This window comes from Lagopus leucura, unplaced genomic scaffold, assembly GCF_019238085.1.
Source record: "Lagopus leucura isolate 7727_CA_CO unplaced genomic scaffold, USGS_WTPT01 Super-Scaffold_100017, whole genome shotgun sequence".
Classification (NCBI taxonomy): Eukaryota; Metazoa; Chordata; class Aves; order Galliformes; family Phasianidae; genus Lagopus; species Lagopus leucura.
This window is the reverse complement of record NW_024962271.1, coordinates 10920411-10941980: the sequence shown is the minus strand read 5'-3', so window position 1 is coordinate 10941980 and position 21570 is coordinate 10920411. Positions and strand designations below refer to the sequence as shown.

General features: G+C 41.1%; 1 protein-coding gene across 2 annotated transcripts; it reads right to left on the bottom strand.

The window, feature by feature from the left end:
• Positions 1-3689: 3689 nt before the first annotated feature.
• Positions 3690-21424, bottom strand: HEATR3 (HEAT repeat containing 3). Of its 2 annotated transcripts, XM_042877174.1 has the most exons (15): positions 21305-21424; positions 19990-20162; positions 19786-19873; positions 18631-18743; positions 16867-16976; positions 16008-16148; positions 14939-15222; positions 14169-14259; positions 11014-11171; positions 9881-9963; positions 9490-9626; positions 6534-6622; positions 5701-5844; positions 5427-5603; positions 3690-4544 (listed from the first exon to the last, which is right to left on the bottom strand). In XM_042877174.1, exons 1-15 carry the CDS (start codon positions 21422-21424, stop codon positions 4425-4427), a joined length of 2028 nt encoding a protein of 675 aa, XP_042733108.1. In that variant the 3' UTR covers positions 3690-4424. The 2 variants fall into 2 exon arrangements, with proteins under 2 accessions (XP_042733108.1, XP_042733109.1); XM_042877175.1 differs by lacking the exon at positions 21305-21424 and having other exon boundaries at positions 4426-4544; positions 5375-5603; positions 19990-20127.
• Positions 21425-21570: the final 146 nt, after the last annotated feature.

The following is a 21570-nucleotide window of genomic DNA, read 5'->3' as shown; positions in this document are numbered from 1 at the left end:
AAAAAAGAACCATTATGTTATTTTCAATTACAATTACCATTGCCTGAATTTGAATTTGCAACAGTAAATGTAAGGCTAGACAATTCTTTCCAGTCCTCTGGGAATGCTTTTACTGAAAATTACTTATTAAGGAAACAGAACTTGAGTTTATAAGCATTTTTGGTTGGTTGTTCTATGTTACTATTCCATGAGATATGCGTTTCATTTATAATACTTAAGCTACAAACTGATTTTAAATTAATTTGTTCTCAGATTACAGTTCTCATTTTGTAACTTTACTGTGCTCTGATTTTTTTTCCCCACATTCAAAATACACATGTAGAACCAAGGCAAGTAGTACTGGCAAGAAGTATTCTTGTTCCTCTACAGAGAAGATCCTTAAAACGTATCACACAAAAAATACCCTCAACATACAGCACAAACCTTGAGTAGTTAATAATTAACCATAACGTGGCATGTAACAGACATCTGAATGCTGTGTCACAACAAATACTTATTTAAATCTTTCCACTTGTTTATCTTCATAAGGAGTTAAAAACAAGCCACGTAGCAATGATAAATTCCTTATCTGTGCAGCTGTGGAGTCAATGTTTTGCAGGCTGCAGAAGCCAAAGCAGCAGCCACCACCATCCATCTCACCACTTCTGAGCAGGAAGGGGCCAACAGCCCCTCTTCCTTTACTGTACTTCATACCTCAGACTAGCAGTTTTTAAATTGCAGCATAGACAGACGCTCTAGGGACGAGGATAAGCAAACAAATTCGGTTTAAGATACCTGCTTTGATAACAGCCTTATCTGTGTGATTAAATGAACTGATGAAGATCCCTTACATCTCTTTAGCATCTGCTTGCTTAGGCTGCACACTGACTAGATCAGGGCACTATTTCCCACCCTTGAAGTGTGTCCAAGACCTTTGTCTTTCAATGCTGTCAACCTCTCTGTCTCGCTTACTCTAAAACTACTCAAATAAATCAGTGCCAGAAGAGCCCATCAAGCATTTAACTTGAGCCACATCATCTTTTCTTCCACTGCCGTAATTCTCCTCAATTGTGTTAGAACAACTTTTATAGCCCAAACCTTGCAGCTGAGCTTTTCTGTACCTATAAATCTCTTCTCTTATTAGGCCATGATCTGACACTTCTTTCAATCACAGACAATTTGCCTTTTCATTGTCTTCCATACTTGTCATATTATCTTCTATCTCACCCCTTACAGGTAGAACATAAAAAAATTACTCCCTCATTTTCACTCATAAGCAATCCATTAGAAACCAAGAGCAAGTTACACTACACTAGGAGTTAGGCAGGTAATACAGTGAGATTTTCTTAATTCAACAGAGAAATGAAAGTGTGGACATCAAAATATGCAGGAAGATACTGGCTCCATTTTGCTATGTACCATGATAAGGGCAGTAGGCTGCTCGTGACCATACAACACCAGTTGCCAAGAAATCACTTACAGAAGTTTCCTTAAAATGAGCAATGAGCCAAGAAAACAACAACAAAACCCTCCTAAGAGCTACAGCTTCCCCCTCTACCAAAGAGAACGTACCTAAGGAGCAGTAGACAGAAGAGATAGCTTGCCCCTTTTTTCATACCCTCAGCCCAACAGCCACACTGAAGTGCTTCAATCTGCTCAGGTGAAACAAAGCTGACAAGGGACTATTTCAGCTTTCATACATCTGAGTTTTAGTACAAACTTACATGAAACTGTCTTCGTATGTCCTCATTACCTGCATACCAAAGTATATCAAAAGAAGCAAATATTGCGTGCACTAAATCATACACATCTACAAATGATACAATCTATACTGTGAACTTACTTTATAGTGAATAAAAGGAAGATTTTCTAAAGACACTTAACTCGTTAGTGCACAGCAAAAACAAACAAAAGAAAATAATTCCTACTGCAGGAATAGCTTCAGATGTAAATGACATTCTGTGCTTTCATTATCAGGAAGAAAATGGGGTATGACAGGTTATAATAAAAAATAGGCTTTCTGGCAGAGACCTTTATCTGCAACTTTCAGATTTGTATTTTAAGAAAAAACATTTTATTCTCATTAGTAACAACCCCTGCTCCACACACACGTAATTGTTCTAACAGTCTCCAGGAAGCAGGGTCCGACTGCCCTACTTGAGGCAAGATGTGAAGTCCTATACTTGGAACAGAGCAGTCCCAAAAACCAAGCATGCTCCTGACTGAATGAGAGCAGCTCTGCAGAGAAGGACCTCAGGGTCACAGCAGACAAACTGATGATAAGTCAGCAGTGCAACCTCACAGCGAGCGAAGGCTAATGAATACTGCACAGTATTGACAGGAGCATGGCCAGCAGATGCAGAAAATGACACTTCTCTCTCTTCAGCACTCATGAAATCACACTGGCAGTACTGCACAGCTTTGGGCCCCTAGCACAGGACACACTGAGGCAGGCAAGGCTGCAAAGGCCACCAAGATGGCTGGAGACTGAGGGAGCCAGGTCTGCTCAGCCTGGAGAAAAGGGCAATACAATTCCTATTTTCAGCTACAAAATGGGCACTGAAGGGAACATGGAGCCAGACACCTCTTGGTGGCACCCAAAGGACAAGAGGGCTGCTTTGTGGCACAGGGAGTTCCTATTAGGTAAGTGGCAGAAGTGGGGGAATGTTCTTACTTAGGACAGTCAAGCAAAGGTCCCCCCACAGCTGTGAGATTTTCACCCCTGGAGATTTTCACCCCTTTGAGCACGACCTATCAGACCCTAGACAAAGCCTTGCCTCGAGCACAGGGATGGACCTGGGGACCCACAGAGAGCCTTTCAATCACGATCAGCCAGCAATTCAATGGAGCACCCTCAAAATGAAAGCATGAAAGTTTTTCTTTTAAAATGCTTCAAACTATTATTAATGCCCTTTATCGGGCTAAAATTATATTTATCCTCAGCATACAGCACATATTATTAACACTGAGATTAAAATCCACACTGCGCAGCCCTACCTCCTAATCCACCCAGCTGCTACATTCCAGCCCTGCCAGCCCCCAGGACAACTTGTACAACGGCTCCACTTCCTCAGGACTTCTCCTGAACTTCTGAAGGCCAGGCCAACTGCCCTAGATACTCCCCAGTTGTCCACACACCCTCACTCGTTTCATTAGCAGGCATCACATCACACATTTAATTGAACTTCTGAAAAGAAACAGCAACAATGGGACTTTCTGGCAGTGCAGCTGCTTAAAACTCATTTCTCACATCCTCTTGCTTGCACTTGGCCAAATATCGTGTGTCAGAATTCTGTAAAATCAATTTTCAAGTTATCCATCCAGCTCCAGAGCCTGCTTTCCAGCCTCACAGACTGAAGTCTAACAAGCTGAGCAAATTTTGTCTTTGCAGTTCCTTGCTTAACACCATGGGGAAAATTCTGTCAAAATCTAGATGGTTATGCTAATGGTGGAGGAGGGATAAAAAGTCCCTTTTCAAAAATCAGCACAACAAAATGCTTTTCTTAAAAAAGTAGATAGAAAAAGAAGTGTCTGAGGGTATCCTGTACACAGAAACAAAACCACAGCTTTTGATACATGGAAGTACATATAAAACCTTCATGAATCCGTGACAGTTTTTGAAAATAGTTTCAGTATCGCACAGCTTAAAAATCTCTATCACAAATATTTTAAAAGATTTTCAGTAAGTACAAAATTACTCTAGATAATACTTCAGTATAAAAATATTTTATTAGGTTCATTACTTTGCTGAAATCAAATTCACCCAGATGCAGAATTACAAGGAAGAATGTAAACTGGGAGACTTGATTCTCAGAAATAGCAATCAAATCACAAAGATGGAGCAGCATCCTTTCAAGACTGATTTCTACAGTAAAAAGCCAAAATACCAAATTTGTCATAAATGAATCTGAAACAGTTCCCTCCGTGACAAGCCTCAAGAAGTAACAGGTCCAAGTGCTGAAAGTAATCTACACACTTATCACACACTTTCCTTGGGAAGCTTGCCATAAGTGCCTGTGCAAAGCTACAAACAGGTAAAGGCAAACAGCAAATACCAACATCCCATCACTGCTTAATTCCCTCAAAATACCTTAAGCCTCCCTGCCTTAATCTGGCACATAACTGAGAATATTCCTTAAATTACTTTGTCATGCAATTGTAGTTTTCTGCCAGGATACATGAAGATTTCTAACAATGACAGTGGTGCTTTTTGCTGATCTCAGGACTGCAAGAGCACTTATCATCACTGCTAACATTTGAACTCAAAATATGCTGTGCATTTTTATGTTGATGTGACCTCCTCATTGCATCATCCCAGAAGTATAAAATACTGAACATTAAAAACCCTAATATTAACATGAAAGCAAAACTGCTTTTCTCAATACATTTTAGTATATTTTTGGAAAACATTTTTCGATAAAGAAACCTTAAAGTTCCTCGATGTTTCAAGTAGGGTTTTTGCCTAATGTCTCCTGATATGCAATGAATCTTCTCAAATTCATCTTCACGTTGTCAAGAACACAAAGCTGATCTGTACTATATTGTCCCTTGCCTTCTTTTCGTATCTGAAAAACCAAAAAACACATACTTTCATTAATGGAGAAGCTTTTCCTATCAGGTCCCCAGAAGCTGGTAACATTTAGAGGTTCTGTAACAAGCCATGCTGTGCATGTGTTTTGACAACACCAACGCGTTCATGTGTGCACATTCACCACTAGCAAATATTTCTGCAAGTCACTTCACTCCAGTACATTTCTGCTTAAAACTAGGCTACAATTGGATCCTATTTCACTCCTAAATCTAAAACATGCACTTACTAACTGCTTTTCATATTAAAGATCTTACACAGCTAACTGATCAAATGACTGTAGTCCTGTCAAATATCCATACGTGCTTAGTGATAGGACTACGAAAGTCACTCCTCAGACTTCATCCAACTAAGAAATAATGCACTGAAAGCCATTCTCTATTTAAGTCAAAGCTACACTTAAAATTACAGCTTACGATTTTAGCTGTACAGCTCTTGGAAATACAGGATAATTAACCAACAACAGAACAAAAATCCACATGCAACTACTGCAAGTTAAAACCAGAAGATGTGAATGTAAATTCTGAAGGGACTTCTCCTTCCCAACAAATTAGCTGCTCTTTTCCAGAGACATCTGAAGGATTATTTCCACAAGAGTTTCAGAAAAAATAATCATTTGCACATCATAGATGTTGCAATGCAATGCTGTTACCTTAATGATTCTGTAAACTGCAAGGTGAGTGCATTTGGTTTCTCTAAAGCAGAATAGCATGAATTTAATTATTTGCTTTCGTTTTTTTTCCCCATCATCTCATAAAGTCACACATTTCTGCTTAATTATCTCTCCTAGCAGCCTAAATTACAAACCTGAACCCACGCAGCAAGCTGAGACACCAAGCTGGCTGCATCTGATGCCTACCCTCATTTTGAACACTGGTTGAAATTCTTTCAGTGCTGGAAGCAACTTCATCTGCACTGCTGCTTTTTCTGCTTCTTTACCATCTGCAAATACATCAAAAAGGGCATCCAAGGCTTCCCCTGCTACCACAAGAGAAGACTCCTTCATAGCCACCTCAAGAAGAAATTTTCCGATCATCTAAATACAAGAAAGAAAAATTGAGTTTTCAAACGCTGCATAAGAAAATTTTTTAAAGTATCAAAGTTTCAGGCTTGCCACACAAAGGCCTTCTCACCTTTAGCGTTTCAGCTGTATCCTGTGCTTTGGCCAAGACGCTGCCAGAAATTCCAAGGATGCTCACTACGTTCACTCTCACACTGGCATTGCTGCTGTGAATACTTGCTTCACATAAAGCCAGGAGCTGCTCAGGAGTCATACACTGATCAGCAAGGGAGAAGAAAGAAAGGGAAAAAAAAGAGATATGTATTAACATTTCCAGAGAAACTTTAAAATATGAAATGTAAGTAATGTGCTTCTACACAACACTCAGGCAAATCTGTAATAGGAAAACAGAAATTCCTATATTATGAAGGGTACATGGATTCTTGGAAGTCTAATCAGTAAGAGAACAGTTAAACTTTTCCTTTCAAATTCATAAGGTGTTTCTTTCAGAACTTAACTAAAGCTTTATGAAGCTGAAGGAAAGAAGTTCTGAGCCAAAAGGGATTTTCACAAATCTACACAGCTCATTAGCTATCCAGCTCGTTACAACTTATAGAAACTCGTATTTCAGTTTATAGCCAGAAAGGACCAGCAGCCCACCTAGTATTACATCTTGTATAACAAATCACTAGGCTTCATTTCTATAGTTAGCTCATGCCCAATGCTGGATATTTAATTCAAGTCCAACAAACATTCTAGAAAGACCAGCTTCAACTGGGTGACATCAGGAAATAAAGAATCCATATGTCCAGGTGGTGTTAGCAGATAACGTACTTGTCATTCTAACCATCTCACCCAAAGTTTTTATTGCTATTTTAATTTTTAAACATTTCACCTGTTTATACAGCAAAGCATTCCTGTAAGGTCTATGAACCTACTGGAACATTTGAGCTTGATACCTCTTACCTGGGATATGTTCTTCGATGCCATTGTTTGTAAGAGAGCCCTCAAAGCACTGGTTATGGCTTCCAAGAATTCTGCATCTTCAAGGAGTTCTGTTAAAGAATTGCACCCAAAGCCAAAAGTTAAATGAGCAGATAAGGATACAAAATGCATGAATTCCTTAATCCTTAACTTTTTCCTTCAGGTACTACCAAAACCAGGAAAAACTAGATTTTCAGTAACTGATCTTTGTAGTTGCAACCACAGTGATTTTTTAGATTCAGTAGTAATTCTATCTGAAAATTAGATATATTGTTCTTCCATGGCACTTATTTTCACAGAATTGTTTGTGTGAAGGAACCCTCAAAGGCCATCTAGTCCAACTCCCCTGCAATTACAGGGATACCTACAGCTCCATGAGGTGCTCAGAGCCCCATGCATTCCAACCCTAAGTGTCTCCAGCGATGGAGCACCCACCACTTCCCTGGGCAACCTGTGCCAGTGCTTCACTCTTCTCTTGAAAACATTTTTCTTGTTATCAAATCTAAAACTTGTGCAGAGCAGAGGGGCAGGATCACCTCCCGTGCCCTGCTGGCCACTCTTCTTTTGATGCAGCCCAGGATACAGTTGGCTTTCTGGCCTGTAAGGGAACATTGCTGGCTCACGTCCTGCTTGACATCCACCCAAGTCCTTTTCCGCAGGACTGTGTTCCACCCTTCCACCCTCCAGCCTGTACTGATACAGGGGCTGCTGTGACTCAGGTGCAAGACCTTGCACTTGGGTTTGCTGAACCTCATGGGGTTTACTTGGACCCACTGCTGGAGTCTATCCAGGTTTCTCTGATGGCATCCCACCCCTTGCGCAGGTCAGCTGCACCACACAGCTCGGTGTCACCCACACCCTTACTGAAGGTGCAGAGTGTGTTTCAGGACATCCTGATTAAGATGCTTGTTAAGACTGTTCTGACACCACAGTCAGAATAGAAGCCTGAAAACCATGTGTCACGTGGCCATATTACAGGAACTGAGAAAATTACAGAAGCTGACTGAGTTCTTTAACTCCTTTCTTCTAAATAGGCTTTTTTAGGCACTCAGAACACTGGGCTCTTTCCAACTCATGTAAAGAGCATGCTTTCCAGTGGTTTAACAACCTTTCAGAAATGTACAAATCAAACAGTGCATTATTCCTGTTAACTACAAATTCATCAGTAGGAGCCATCACCTTCAGTGCACGTTCTGCTTCTTCAAAGCTTTTTATTTTTTCTTTAAGGTGTTGCAATTTTCTGGACTATTCCAGAAGCAGAAACTCTTGCTAACTTAATATGCATCTCCACCTCTCCCACCTAAGCAACTCGATCTTTATTTCCTTTCTTCAACTTGTAAACCACAAAATTCCTTCTAAGCACTTGGTGACTTATCAGCTCTAACAGCTTCCATTAGTTAGCATCTAATTACTAACAAAATATTTAAACTAATTGCAGACCCTCTGTCTTCAGCTTGTCATTTCTCCAGTTTCACTTAAGAACATCCTGACTATTCCAACTATAATGTGAAATCTTGCTTATGTTTTACATTTATTGTCATTTCCTGCATTTTGGTTTTTTTCAAGCACTGTAATCATATCACATGCTTTTAATATGACATTTAAAAATATTTTAGTATGACATTTAGAAGAAAAAAAAAGTGTGTTTTGATGCAGATGCATCCTCAAACAACAATGCAGCATCACACTACACAACAAATAAGGACTGCATACACCATATTTGTGGTTACAAATGAAGTCACTTGAAGGAAGGGAGGAAAACTGATCAAGCTTTTAAAAGACAAGAAATGACAAAGGCTATGCCTATGCTAGACTTCAGATCCATCTTAGGAAATACATTTGGCAGGTTCCTTCAGTCTCTAAGAATATCTCTGATTTACTGAGGAGCCATATCACTGACCTTAAAAACACATTAGTAGAACAGTTTGAATGAAGCAGCTTACCAGGGAACCAGATCACTGAGTTGGAAACAGTAGTTTATTTAAAGTCTTGGTTCAGCTTCTCTACTATTAGTAACAGAAATCATATAGTAAGTGGTCCAGCAGTGCTATGTGAATGACTATGATCTGATCTAAGGGACTGCAAGAGGTAGCTGGAAATGCTAACTGCCATGTACCTGCACTAGGCTATCCAGTGTGGATACTAGCAGATCTACAGGGAAACCATCACAGTATCTCTATGAAATAACATGTCTTGGATGAATTGCAGTGGATACATGATAGTATTCACCAGGATATATTTGATATTCTAAACCAGCATCATTTTTAGCAAAACTAAATTATCCAGTTTATTGACTTCTCCATTCAAACTGAACCACCATCATAACATGAAGTCGTTTTCTTACGCACATTTCCTCACTATAAAAATGGTTCCAATAAAGCTGTGCAATCACATGCATAACGCATGTCCTGGAGACAAGAAGGCTGCCATCTTTCCTACTGCAGTATGCACATGCATTCTGGAGATCTTTGCAACAGCCACTTTCACCATTATTTCAAAAAATTCCTAGAAAAAATGATGTGACAGACTGTCCTGGATACTCTTCCCCCCCCATGAGTGTTTCCACATTGAAAGGGAAAAGGTCCCATCTTTCCCATGACACAGCAGATTGATGAACAACTGCTATTATCACTAATATATTCAAGCAAACAGTTTTGGTCTCACAGCAAGGGAAGATTCATCCGCTAACTTCGTGATTTTCTTCTTGCACACATAGACATAATGCAGTCTTGCATTAGAAGTGTAATTGCTCAAGATTCAACTTGAGTAAGCACACTATACCACTGTACACTGCTCTGTCAGCATGTTTCTGATACTCAGTATCTTATTTTGAAAGATTAATGCAATACAATTATTAATAAAATGGCAATAAAACCTAATATGCATAGTGGCTACTTTAGACCTATATGATAGGCCAGCAAGCCTCTGAACACCTTACCTGTTTTAGAAAAGATCAGCTGTGAGAGATGTTGTGCAAGTGACTGAAGTGCTGAGGCTCCTCCAAGGCAATCCACATCTGACACCAACAAAATGCTATGAAGACAGGTTAAAGCTCTACACTGCACTGTGTTCAGTCTGAAATGAAAACAAAAGGTGCACTTAGCAGACCTTTGTAAATAAATGCAGAAATGCAGAGAAGGATCTTGAATTAAGTAAGGATGTGATCTGGTGTGCGGTTCACCCAAAGATCTGCATCTCTTCATTGAAAATGAAGCATCAGATCTGCCATTTTCCAGATCTTACAAGTAACCCAAAGATGAACAGTCCTTCTAAGAGCTCTAAAACTGAGTATATATGAAAAGTAGTAAGAGAGACAATGAAATTCCTACTTTTTAATTAACGGTTTCCAAGACGGATTGTGCATACAGATGTCTAGAGCAACACTGTTCGGAAAAGCAGTTTTTTCAAGAATCTGGGGAGGGGAAAAAGAAAGGTTTAGCAAGAAAGCTTTTGTTTTTCTTCTCTACAGCATGGGGATGGGAAGATTGAATTTTCAGCTTAATATCAAACAGATACCTCAAGTAAATGTATTTCATATTTGACTGTCCTCAAAGCTTTGAGGGTAACAAGCACTCACATGCTAAAAATGCTAGAATCTTCCTCAGTCACTCAAAAACGAGCAATCAAACACAGGTTTAGCACAGCTTTTCTTAAGTATCTAACTGTACTGTGCATCAGGTGATCTTCTAGATCTCTACTATTCTTTTTCATTTTTTTAAATCTCTCTTGTCACAAACTCTCTCGCAGAATTCTCAGATGACTGCAAATTTAAAATACCTTAACATGAAGCTCACACTGCCTGCTACTGAGTACAAAAAGCCCTGAAAGTTTTCACCTCAAGTGAATGCTGACTCACACTAATAATTGGGTTGAGATCAGGGATTTTGTATTTACAACCCTATATAGCAATGACCAAAACAATTCCGGAACAAGAACAATTTAATTTTTGTCAGTGTCAGATATTGTACTTCAGACAGCACGTATTAAATAGGGTAAAAGAGGAACGTGCATTTTTTCAGTGCTGACTACTGTCATTCACACAGGTTACTTCCAGTTCCCTCAGCTAACATGAACATTTGGCAGCCAAGCTTCTAATTAAGCTTCCCTTTCTTTTTGCAGGTCATCTCTTTCACAACCAAATCAAGAAATAACCTTTGTATTTTGAAAAAGCCAAATTAATTATAACACAACAAAATGGCCAAAAACCAAACAAGAAACAACAAAGCACAAAGGTTCTGAAAGAATCTTCTATTCCAACTTACGTTATTCAGACAAAGACAACCCATGAAATGCTGCTACATCTCCAGGAGAAAACAAAAACCAAAATAACAAAAAAGCTAAACTGTCTTTAAATGAATTTCACCTTCTCCAAGCGGAGTGGAGAGATTAGTTTGCCTAACTTAGGAGAGAAACTGGAAACAAATGAGAGAACGTAGCACATATTGGAAACAAAAGAAAATACCTTCTTTGGAATGAGGTTGTTCAGAAATGCTGAGTGAACCTCAGCAGAGAGGCACAGGGGTGACATCAGCAGCCCACTGCCCTCACTGTATGAGTTTTCCATAAACAGGTCACTTTCATCACTGCTGGAGAGCTCTTCCCACTCATCATCAGAGGGATCTGAAAGCAGAAGAAAAGTTTGTAAATGTGACCCCACTACTGAATTATACCTGGCTCCAGTTCTTGGTTTAAGTCTTTAGTTCCAGTGCCCTAATGAAATCCACGTAGCCCAAGAACCATTAAGCCACAGTTACAAACGTGGTACCACTTTTGTTTAAACTGTCACACTAAAAAAATTATTTATTTTATATTCACTCATGGAACATGTACTCTTATGAAGGAGATTCTCCAAACACAGACACCTCATCCTCAGGTGTTAACTACGCTTTACCTAAAGATATCAGATAAGGCAAAAAAGAAGCATTTCTTGAGAAACATTAAACATTTACTAAGATTTTAACTTGGACTGTACCAATTTGCTTTTTGAGATAGATTCAACCATGCACACACATTCGTTTAACCTTTGTAATACCTGTAATCAGATTAAGGCAACTGTTCTAAGAATGCTTAAGTCACAGAGAGACCTCTTCTAACTGGGCACTAATGGGGTTGGATGAAGGTGGTGCTGTTCTCACAGAAAGCTAGTGAAAAGGAAATCATGACAACAAAGCCAGCCAAAGCAATCTAAATCAACCTCTGACAGCTTTTTCAGACAACATATTTTAAGTAAATTAGAAGTACAAATATGTAAGTTAAACTGGGTTGATATTTTCTGTGGGAACAGCTGTGGGGAGAGGTGTTGAAGTAAGGATATCAGTGGGCACAGCTACAACAAAGTAAATAATGTGTCCGTGGCAAAAAGTAGCCTGGGCCTGATGAGCACAAGTCCATCACTTACATTTAACCCGGTATTCCTACATCCACATCCATTTACAGTAAGCTATCTAATGTTTCAGATCTGGTTACATTTTAACCAGTGCACAATTGGTGTTTACACAAATTCCAAGTCTACCAGTAGGAATGATCCTCCTCACTGAGGGATGAAATTTCTGCCTCTGTTAAAAGGTCAGGATTTTTAACTAACGTGACAAAATTATACATATTAATATCTACCTTCATGTAATTTTGTTTGACAAAAGACTAATGTGTCATCTAGTCCCTATGGAGACTAGTGTGGTAGCCATGCACTTCTGTGGCAAGAAGTAAAGTCATTCACTTAAAATACATTCTTTACTCTCTTATTGTACTTCACCTCCATTGAGCACCTGCATTCAGTAACTTCTAAGACTTTATTTAAAAGGTGATGACTACTGTTCACATGATGCAAAGTAGCTTGTTAGGCTGTGACCACCTGATCACATGGTCATTATTTTGCTTATGGTAACACCCAGATAATTCCACCCCTACGATGCACTGGTGTTACTACTTTCTGCATGAGAAAACACGTCATCTTTCACGTTCTACCAACAAGGCCCTGCCTCAGTGCAAGAGCAAACATGCAGATAAAGCTGACACCTCCTTCTCAATACGTTTCTTGCAGATGGAAGCGGTTTTTTGGTGTTTTTTTTTTTAGAAGCAGCATCTTAAAGCAAAGAAAGAAAAAATCTCTGAAAATTAAATGACCACTGTGCTAGCTGACCTAGCAGTTCAGCAACAAAAACAACAGCAGCGGTATCACAGCTCAGAGAGCAGAAACTGGATCACCCACAACTAAGATCAGGTTTCTTGTAATGTTCTCGGAAATACAGGAGCATTTCCTATGGCAATCCTATCCTAACTAGGGCTGGCAACCTGTGAACTTTGGACAACAATCCTGACTGCTTCCTCCATGCCTGCTAAGGATGAGAGTACTGTTTCTCCTCCCAGATGCCAGCCAGTACTCAGTTAAAAAAAACACCTATTTGCCAACCTGGCTATTTCCCTTAGGTGTGTGGCAAACTGAATGTTTTCATCAAGCCGGCATAATGGCAAAAGCTATTTTAGTCATCAAATAACCTGAAAATTAAATCAACAGCTGCCTCTGGATTCCTCTTAATTTCTACTGACTACAGTTTTCTCTGCCCATGTATGGGTGAAGTTCTGCAGTGAAATACACCACAGTCAACTTTACCTTACACTGAGTGAATGGTAGAATATGCAACTTATCTACAAGAGATTTTCCAATTAAAGGGGAGAGCTTATGAATTACAGCTCATTAGATGAGAAACACAGTTACAAAAAAAGCTTCACATATAAGGCGAAGAATTTCCTTCTGCCATAAAAGAAAAAAATCCCCAATGCGAATACCTGGGCATTACTCTGGATTTTATTAGGATGTGAAAAGATTTACCTACAAAGACATCTCCTATATGAGTACTTTTACATCAGCCTCACAAATTGTGTTAGTGACTAGAATTCATAGTTTTCTTGTTTTTAAACAGAATTTGTGAATCACTTATTTGTCTCCCCGTGGATTTGAAGAAAAGCCATCAACATGTTGATTATCAGAGTTCAAAAAAGATCTCCTGTACCTTTTTCCTACTCCCCCTCCAGCATTTTTCTTTTAAAAAAAAAAAGCAGCTGATCATGGCAGCGCTCTCAACAGTCTACATCTGCACTGCTGCTGCTGGAGTTTCATGCAAAAGCCACCTCTACTTCTTCTGCCACACAGGTAGTATTAAATGTAAGATATGCAGTAATTTAATCAAAACTAGAAGAATTCTCTCCTTAAAAAAAATAGACACCCCATTGCTGTAACAGGATTCACCTCAATATTGTATCAGATTAACACTCAGACTGCACTCTAACTGAATCAAAGAACTTGTTGCAGGACTGTTTTAGGAAATATATATTTGGCACAAGCACTCAGAACAAAGCCTTCCCTTTAAATCATATGGTACGTGCAGTAACATGCAAAATGTGTAAGTAGTAGAAGCTATTTAAGTGACAAAAATACTTAAATAAGTAACAGAATTAATTACTGTGATTCTCAACCAGATGAGGGCATCAGGCAGGAATGGCAATTCTATGCAAATTCACCTTAAAGGCTAAGATCACCAAATGGCAAACTAAACATGACTTATCCCAGAAACAAAAGCCACGCCACCACTTGCAGTGGAGGGGGAGATTCCTACAAACCTTCGCTGCAGCACATATTAACAATGATTTCCAGAGCAGTCTGCTGAGCCATCAGTAAGGCTGTCACTTCTTTCAGCTCCCATTTATCAGACTAAAGAAAAAAAAGATGCAAAATTTAATTCTGGAAAACAACATATCAGTGGAATTTACAGCATCTAGACTGCCAGTAAAAAATACAACCCAGCCATTCCTCTTCTTACCCCTCAGCAAAGCTTAGAAAAAACATTAAGATCTATCTGCCTATCATCTCTCTGACTGATATTTCAGATGACCATCTCTACTAGGGATCAAATGTTACTTTTAAAAATTTCATCTGAACTAAAGTTGTAATGGAAAAGATTACTAAGATGTTACCTAAAGTCCTAGCAGAAATATTTATTTCTATTTTATTTTTCACAAACAGAACAGTGAATGCATTTATTATCTCTCTACAATCTCCACTGAACACTTAAAGCCATTAAACACCACACTCACCTTACACAGGACTCAGGACTTCCTGCACTAGCTAGAGGTAAAAGAGTCAGATAAGCCTACACTTCCCACTAGCCGACAAAATGGAAATGTGCTTTCCTTATGTGTTGCTCAACTTGACCACATTTGAACAACTTGTGCTGAAATTCTCCATGCTCAGCTCTGAAGTCTGAACTAAAACAGACAAGCCATTTGGGAGTTGAGATTAGTGACTGTAGCAGCTAGTTACCCTGGCAAACACTACACAGCAACAGCCATGCAAAGGCACAAAGCTCCCAGAGCCAGCCAGCCGCACTTACTGGAAGCAGGTCTGAGATGTCATGTTCTCCACTGCCTTTTCCTTTAGATATTTCTTCCATGCCATCATCTTCACTTATAGCACAGTTGTTCGTAACATCAATCACGTTTTCCTCAGTTTCTGCCTCTGCAGCAGCTTTTAATCTGTTTTTTTCAGCTTCATTCATACGAATAATTGTTTCACCAGCATCTATTGCTAATGATTCTGAGAAAATCTTCAGGATTGCATTAACCATGCTTCCCAGGCTGCCTGGTGGAATGGTTTCCTTGATATTCCAGATGGTGCCTATATATGAAATGTTGAAACACGAAAATGCATTAAATTGTCAAATCCCAGCTCTGTAAGAGCCGTATATTTTGTGAAGACACGGCCTGCATGAGTTACAATAGTTACGGCTTGTATTTCTGTATGAGTCCACAAGCCTTTTCTCCGCAGATTTGCATTTTTCTTTGTAGCACTCCATACACTGCTATGTAATAACTGCCCAATATTCACGCCTGAAGCTCAGGGAAATTCCAGTATGTAAGAATGCACACAGTATTTATAAGAAGTTATGTTGACACTTTTACCTTTAGGAAAAAAAATTCAAATCCACAAGATAATTATTTCTGAGGATTCTCAAAATTAAACTCATTTATTGCACTCCAGTACTAAAAGTCACCATGGTTGAGCAGTTGAGGAACAGAGAACAAGGGAGAAAATCTGAAGTAAAAAAAACCCGTACTTGAGGTAAGATCAAAACAATTCCTGTACTACTTATTACTGACTCATTTGACTTGTGAAAAGCAAATGAACATTTAAAGTGGATGACCAGAGTAACAAACTCAGAATCAAGCATTGCAGACGATTCTTTACAGACATGTAGCTCTACATTTCACTTCAGTACAAACACAATCCTAAGAGGAAGAAATAACTTCATGAACCAACTCTGCAAGCACTGCTTACAGCTAATGTCAGCACATCATCACAAGTGGATGTGAAGGTGAGAAGAGGAAGCCTTCCAGCCCTCCCACCCTCCTTTACCTCTTGTGCCACCCAGAACAACAGAAGGACTGCCTCAGACACCCTACCTGCTATCAGTGTTCTCAAAAGGATGTGCTTCATTGTGCTCTCTGGACACAGCATCACTGTTTCCAAGACTTGCTGCATAGAGGCATTGAATGAAGAAAGGAGATCTGGATTATCTTCTGTCACTGCCTGTAAGCAATTTGCTGCAGCAAAGGAAAAAAGCAATAATTAATTAACAAATCCAATAGTAAATTTCAGTCTCCTAACAAGAAAGCACCGCATTCCCAAAAGTTGGAATAATTAAACACAGGAAAAATATGCGATGCAGCTTCATACTGTAACAGCATGACACCATCCTTCACAATTTGTGGCTGAGGTTAACAGACATACTTCAGCAAACATGCTGCAGGCAGGGCAGTGAGGAGAGTGCTGTCGGACACAGAACTTGTATCAATTTCAGCTACATGAAATCCAATTTCTGCGCCATATACTGATTAAGGAAAATACAAAAAGAAAATGCTGCAAGCACAGACACCACTGAGACTACATAAGACCATAATTACAGTGCTACTAATAAAAATGCATTCACAGTGATAGCAGCCACTTAATTTTTTTGTTTTGTTTCCAGATAGACCATTTACTTTGATCTACTGAAAAAAATAAAAATAAAAAATACACCTCCCTCAAGCACTTTCTTTCCACAGACCTTTTCCACCCATGTAACCATCAAGGCTCCATTCCCCTTTTGGATTTCGGAACACTGTATTGTTCAGAAAGGAATTCAAAGTTTTCTATCCAGTGTGCAGTTTAAGCAACACTAAGGCAGGTTCATTATGCAGTGCATTTGACATCAGTGTTACATTCAGACAGTAAAGAAAAAAAACAAATCTTCAGATCCCACCTCCTCTTTTTACAACTTACCTACTGAAATAGCCAGATCCACATTCGTGGAAAATTTCTTAATGTAATGTAGCACAGCCTCCAGACACCCTTCTTTATTGAATATGGATACTGCTGTACTGTTGCATTCACTAATGCATAAAAAAAAAAAAAGATCAATTAAAACACTTTTCCCAGGGGAAAGTAATTCTAACAAAATTTTAAGTAACACATACTTGGTATTTCTCACATTTATAGTTTTAAGACCTACTTAAGAATGACATATTAGCCAAAGAGCTCATCACGGTCATGGCCAACCCTACAAAACACAAGAAAAGGGGCTGGGATACCCAGGATACCTCTGAGGAAAGCTGCCCTGTGACAGCTGCTTCCTCACACACATTATTCAGGAGTTTATCAGGCTAAGTACATCCTTCTTTGAGCAGAGACAGCCTGAACACAGCAGGCAGCACGCAGCCATGGGCCCCGGCCAGCCCACGTGGATGACTTCACCCTCACATCCCGACTGAGACTGGGCTGCTGCCCCTCCTATCACTGCAGTCATTTACTCTGCAAAATGACCGCTGCCTGACATCCAGAAAGGTACACCAAAACAGTGTTAAACGTGTCATTTCTTTCTGTTATCAACTGTGGAATTCATATCTCTTCAAGTTTTCACAGCTACTTCAATTTTTCAACTAAAATATTAAACAAGACAAATTCTAACTAAAGGAGGCACAGGACCTAACTACCTACAGTGCTATTCAGAAATCCACTTGTGAAAATACTGCCTGGGCATCAAAGCCAGCCCCAGTTTGATCAGCACCACACTTAGCAGTGATGCCAGCAGTTCATGGTCAGAGCCACAGGGTTCAATGCACACAAAAGGGATTTAGAGCACACTTAATGACTGCAGTTCCTCTTACAAAGCACTGGTGTCTACAAAAGCTGTCATTAAAAAAAAAACCACTAAAAATTGTCCACATAGTTCATTCAAGGTGCTGAGCAAGCAGTTCCTGCACTGCTTTCAACCCCTCAAAAACACACTTTACAGATCAGGCCTCAAGTCAGCATCCAATCAGACAGGGAACTCCTTTGCAATACTGCAATGTACAAAACAAGATTCTCTATGGACCAGAGATGTGCAGCTGTTACAAAATGAAGAGAAAACAAAATTCCCGGAGAACTTTCAGAAGAGATTTTCATTTAAATATGCATTTACTCTCCATTTACTTAGTGGTTCCAGAGCCGATTACTAATTGAGCTACTCATATTCTCACATAATTATGCAGATCTATGAGTGCTTCAGTCACTACGGGGCAGTTTGTTCCAACACTTAATACTAACTTTTGGAAAGACCTGCAGATGGAGTAAGCTGTAAGAAAAGCAAACCAAAGCTCAAACATCTGCCCCCTGTATTTACAGCAGGCACTGACAAGGCTGCACGCAGCACCACCCGACTCAAAGTGTACAAGTGTCTTCACAGAGTCTATGACAGAACTTTCAGAAAACAGCACCCCAACTGAGGATGATCAATGCAAGAAACTAAAGAGCACCTTCATGTATTTTTAAATTCCTTCACTTACGAGCTGATCTTCTATCATGGATTACTTTTGTATTTCAGATGTGGACCTGCCATACGACTACGAATGTCACACGCAGCAGCTGCAGGCAGAAATCAGGTGGGCAACTGAGCACAGCTGCTCGTGCAAGGACAGCAGCTTCCTTTCTGCCTCAGCCACCGTGCTCTTTCAGCAGCAATTTCATTTAGCTTTTCTAAGAGGCCAGTGCTAATGCAGAACTCACCACACATTCCACAGCAAGTTGATAGCCTCGTTGGCTATATCTTCAACGTAATTTTTGTTCATCTCTCTGCGTTTCTTCGGGGAGAGCTGGTTAGCATCTAGTCCATTGCTACACTACAACCAAATTAGTAAAATGGAGTTGAAAACAAGCCAAGAGAAAAGCCAAGACTTCAAACGTTCAAAGCAGAGGGAATTGAGAAATCTCTCATCAAATGTTTAATATCAGAAAACCAGACTAGTTTTCTGTTCACTGTGCAAACTGGGTCACAGCGGGATTGAATGATTGATTTGTTTTCTCCTGTAGAAACAGACTCCTACAGTAGTAGCTTTGTATTCAGACTTCACGAACACTTTTTTTTTTAATAAAGAAATGCTTAACAATTTTAGAACCTGAAAAGCCATTTCTTGCTAATAATTTCTTGCGCAATTTTCAGCAGTTCTAATCACAAAGACTCATTCAGCTATATATCTTGCTGTGCTCTACAGTAATACTATTACTGGTATTTAAAATACACAGAAAACATACAGAAAATGATGGTATTGCTCAAAGTTGCTCATACAAAGACAGCAGCTGACAGAACCCAATGCAGTGTCCAAACTGCACTGCAAACCTGGACCAAAAACCAGTGCTAAGTACACACTGCTTTACAAAAGCAGTAACTACTCAACTCTAATCTAAGCTTTCATTAAGATAAACTGTTCACCAAGAAACCTCACTACAATAAATATGTGCAAAATATCCTGACAGACCGAACAGGCTACTCTTAAATGACATTCCTGACCCCAAATCTCCAGCCTGCTTAAGAAAAAACCAACCCAGGCAACACACCTTACCATGGACCCAAATTGCCAGCTCAGGAAGCACATAATTTTGTAGTGTTTTAGATTTACATATATCAAGAGTTGTAGTACTATAGGTTTACTAACAAATCCTAATGACAAAAAAGCAATATATTCTGTATCACGTGGGAGATACTCAAAACGTACAGCAGTTAATACTCCTAAAGATAAGGAGAGGCTATTAGATCTGAAACACTCTTCTAAAAACTTCTTACAAATATCTATCTTAAAAATGCTACAAAAAATGGAACTGCTTTGGAATGAAAGATATGTAAAGGGCCAGATCAGTTTAAAAACAGACCAAGAATAAACACACCTCTTTGAGAAGTGCCACAAGGGGTGTCATGACGTCCTGGGTCACCATGTCATCACAAACTTCAAATCCTCCGCAAGCACTCAGATTTCTAGGACAAATACATTTGTTTGGATCAGATAGACTTTCTAGAAGCGTTTAATAATATATATTTTTTACCACACCAGGAGTCCCTCACTGTAGTGCCAAACGCAGACTGGAGCTTACCGGAGGGCACCCGCCGCCGTCTCACGCACAGCCAAGCTGCGGTCCAGCAGCATGGGGCCCAGGCAGCGGACGACGTCCCTCTGCAGGAAGGCCGGGATGACGTGCTGCTGCTGCAGCAGCCGTGAGATGCTGGCACAGGCGTACTCCCTCACCTCGGCGCTGGGGTGCTGCAGCTGCAGAGACACAGAGTCAGGGGAGTGGGCACACAGCTGGTCTGGTGTGGATGTGGCCTTTTGGCTCCAGATCACAGTTCTGAGGTAAATCAAGGGCCTTCAGCTCCTGAGCAAGCTTATAAATCTCTGCCTAAGTTATGAGGTCATCTCTAAGAGCAGACAAACCCTGTTCCAGGTGTGTAATGAGAAGGCACTGGCTCAGGCACAGACTTGATGCCAGCTGGCACGAGTAGGACCTCTGACTTATGTTGCTAAAAACACATGCAGAAGTGTGGGGGGGAAACATTGCCAGAAACAATGCCATAAAAAATGACATCACGAAGAAAAGCTGAAGAAGCCAAAGCTGCACATTTGCATTAGGCCAGAGATATCTGCCTTGGGACAACTGGAGCAGCCCTGCTCAGTGCTCACAGCCCTGCTGCCAGGTGGGTGTCAGGGCTGCACTCCATGGAATGACAGAGCGGCTGCAAGGGGCACAGCGATGGCTGAGATGCAACAGAGAAGATAACACCTGCCAAACAGCAGCGTGGAAAAGCTGTGCATTCCCTCAGGAAAACCAATTGGATCTCTCAGCTCTCTCACCCTGCCGTGGGTGTATCGGTGTACTTTTTTAAAATAGTGGATAGGTCAGTCCAGAGAAATAATCAAGCAGCACTATGTCGCTTGAGTGAAGTGAACAAAGGGACTTACTCACCTAAAAGAAAAAGGGCTTTTACTTTCAACACTAAACCAACCCACATAAGAAGGTTCCAACTATGCTTTCCATGTGTAACGCTTAAATCCCAAACTAATGAGTGGTGGACGATCGGCTGACCCCAGCCACACCCAGCACCGCGTCTCGATGCCCGCAGCACGCCGGCCGACCAGACAGACAGACAGACAGCAGTCGCGCATAGGGCAGGGCGCGGAGCACCGGCAGGGTCGGGCCGCCTTCCCGTGCCGCGTGCGGGACAGGGCCGGGAGGGGGCGGCGGCGGAGGGCGGCCCAGCCCCGGGCACTCGGGAGGCTCCGGGCCGTCAGCCGGACGGCGGCGGGCAGCGCCGAACCCTCGCCTCCCTCTTCCCACCGCCCCCCGCTCCACAGCCCCAGCGCGGCCTCCGCCGCCCCTCCGGCCCGGGCCCTCCCCCCGCTCCCGCCCGCACCTTCTGCAGCAGCTCCGCCGCCGGCTCCTCCTCGGGGCCGCCCTCCTCCTCGCGGCGCCGCTCGGGGCCGGTCGGGGAGAAGGGGACCCTCCGGAACCGCCGCGCGCGGCTCTTGCCCATGGCTCCGCGGCACCGCGCCGCTCGGCGCCGGCGCACCCACGTGTGAGACGCGGCGCAGGCGCAGCGCCGCCCGGGAGCCGCCTCCGATGGGGAGTCGCGCCGCAGCGGCACGCGGCCCGGGAGCGGCCGGACTCGCGGCCTGGAAC

Coding starts and splice junctions, on each gene's coding strand:
- HEATR3 (XM_042877174.1), bottom strand. CDS start 21,424: ATGGGCAAGAGCCGCGCGCGGCGGTTCCGGAGGGTCCCCTTCTCCCCG. Junction 15,223..16,007: donor TTTGAGAACACTGATAGCAG/GTAGGGTGTCTG, acceptor TTTCATATATAG/GCACCATCTGGAATATCAAG. Junction 14,260..14,938: donor ACATCTCAGACCTGCTTCCA/GTAAGTGCGGCT, acceptor TTTTTTCTTTAG/TCTGATAAATGGGAGCTGAA.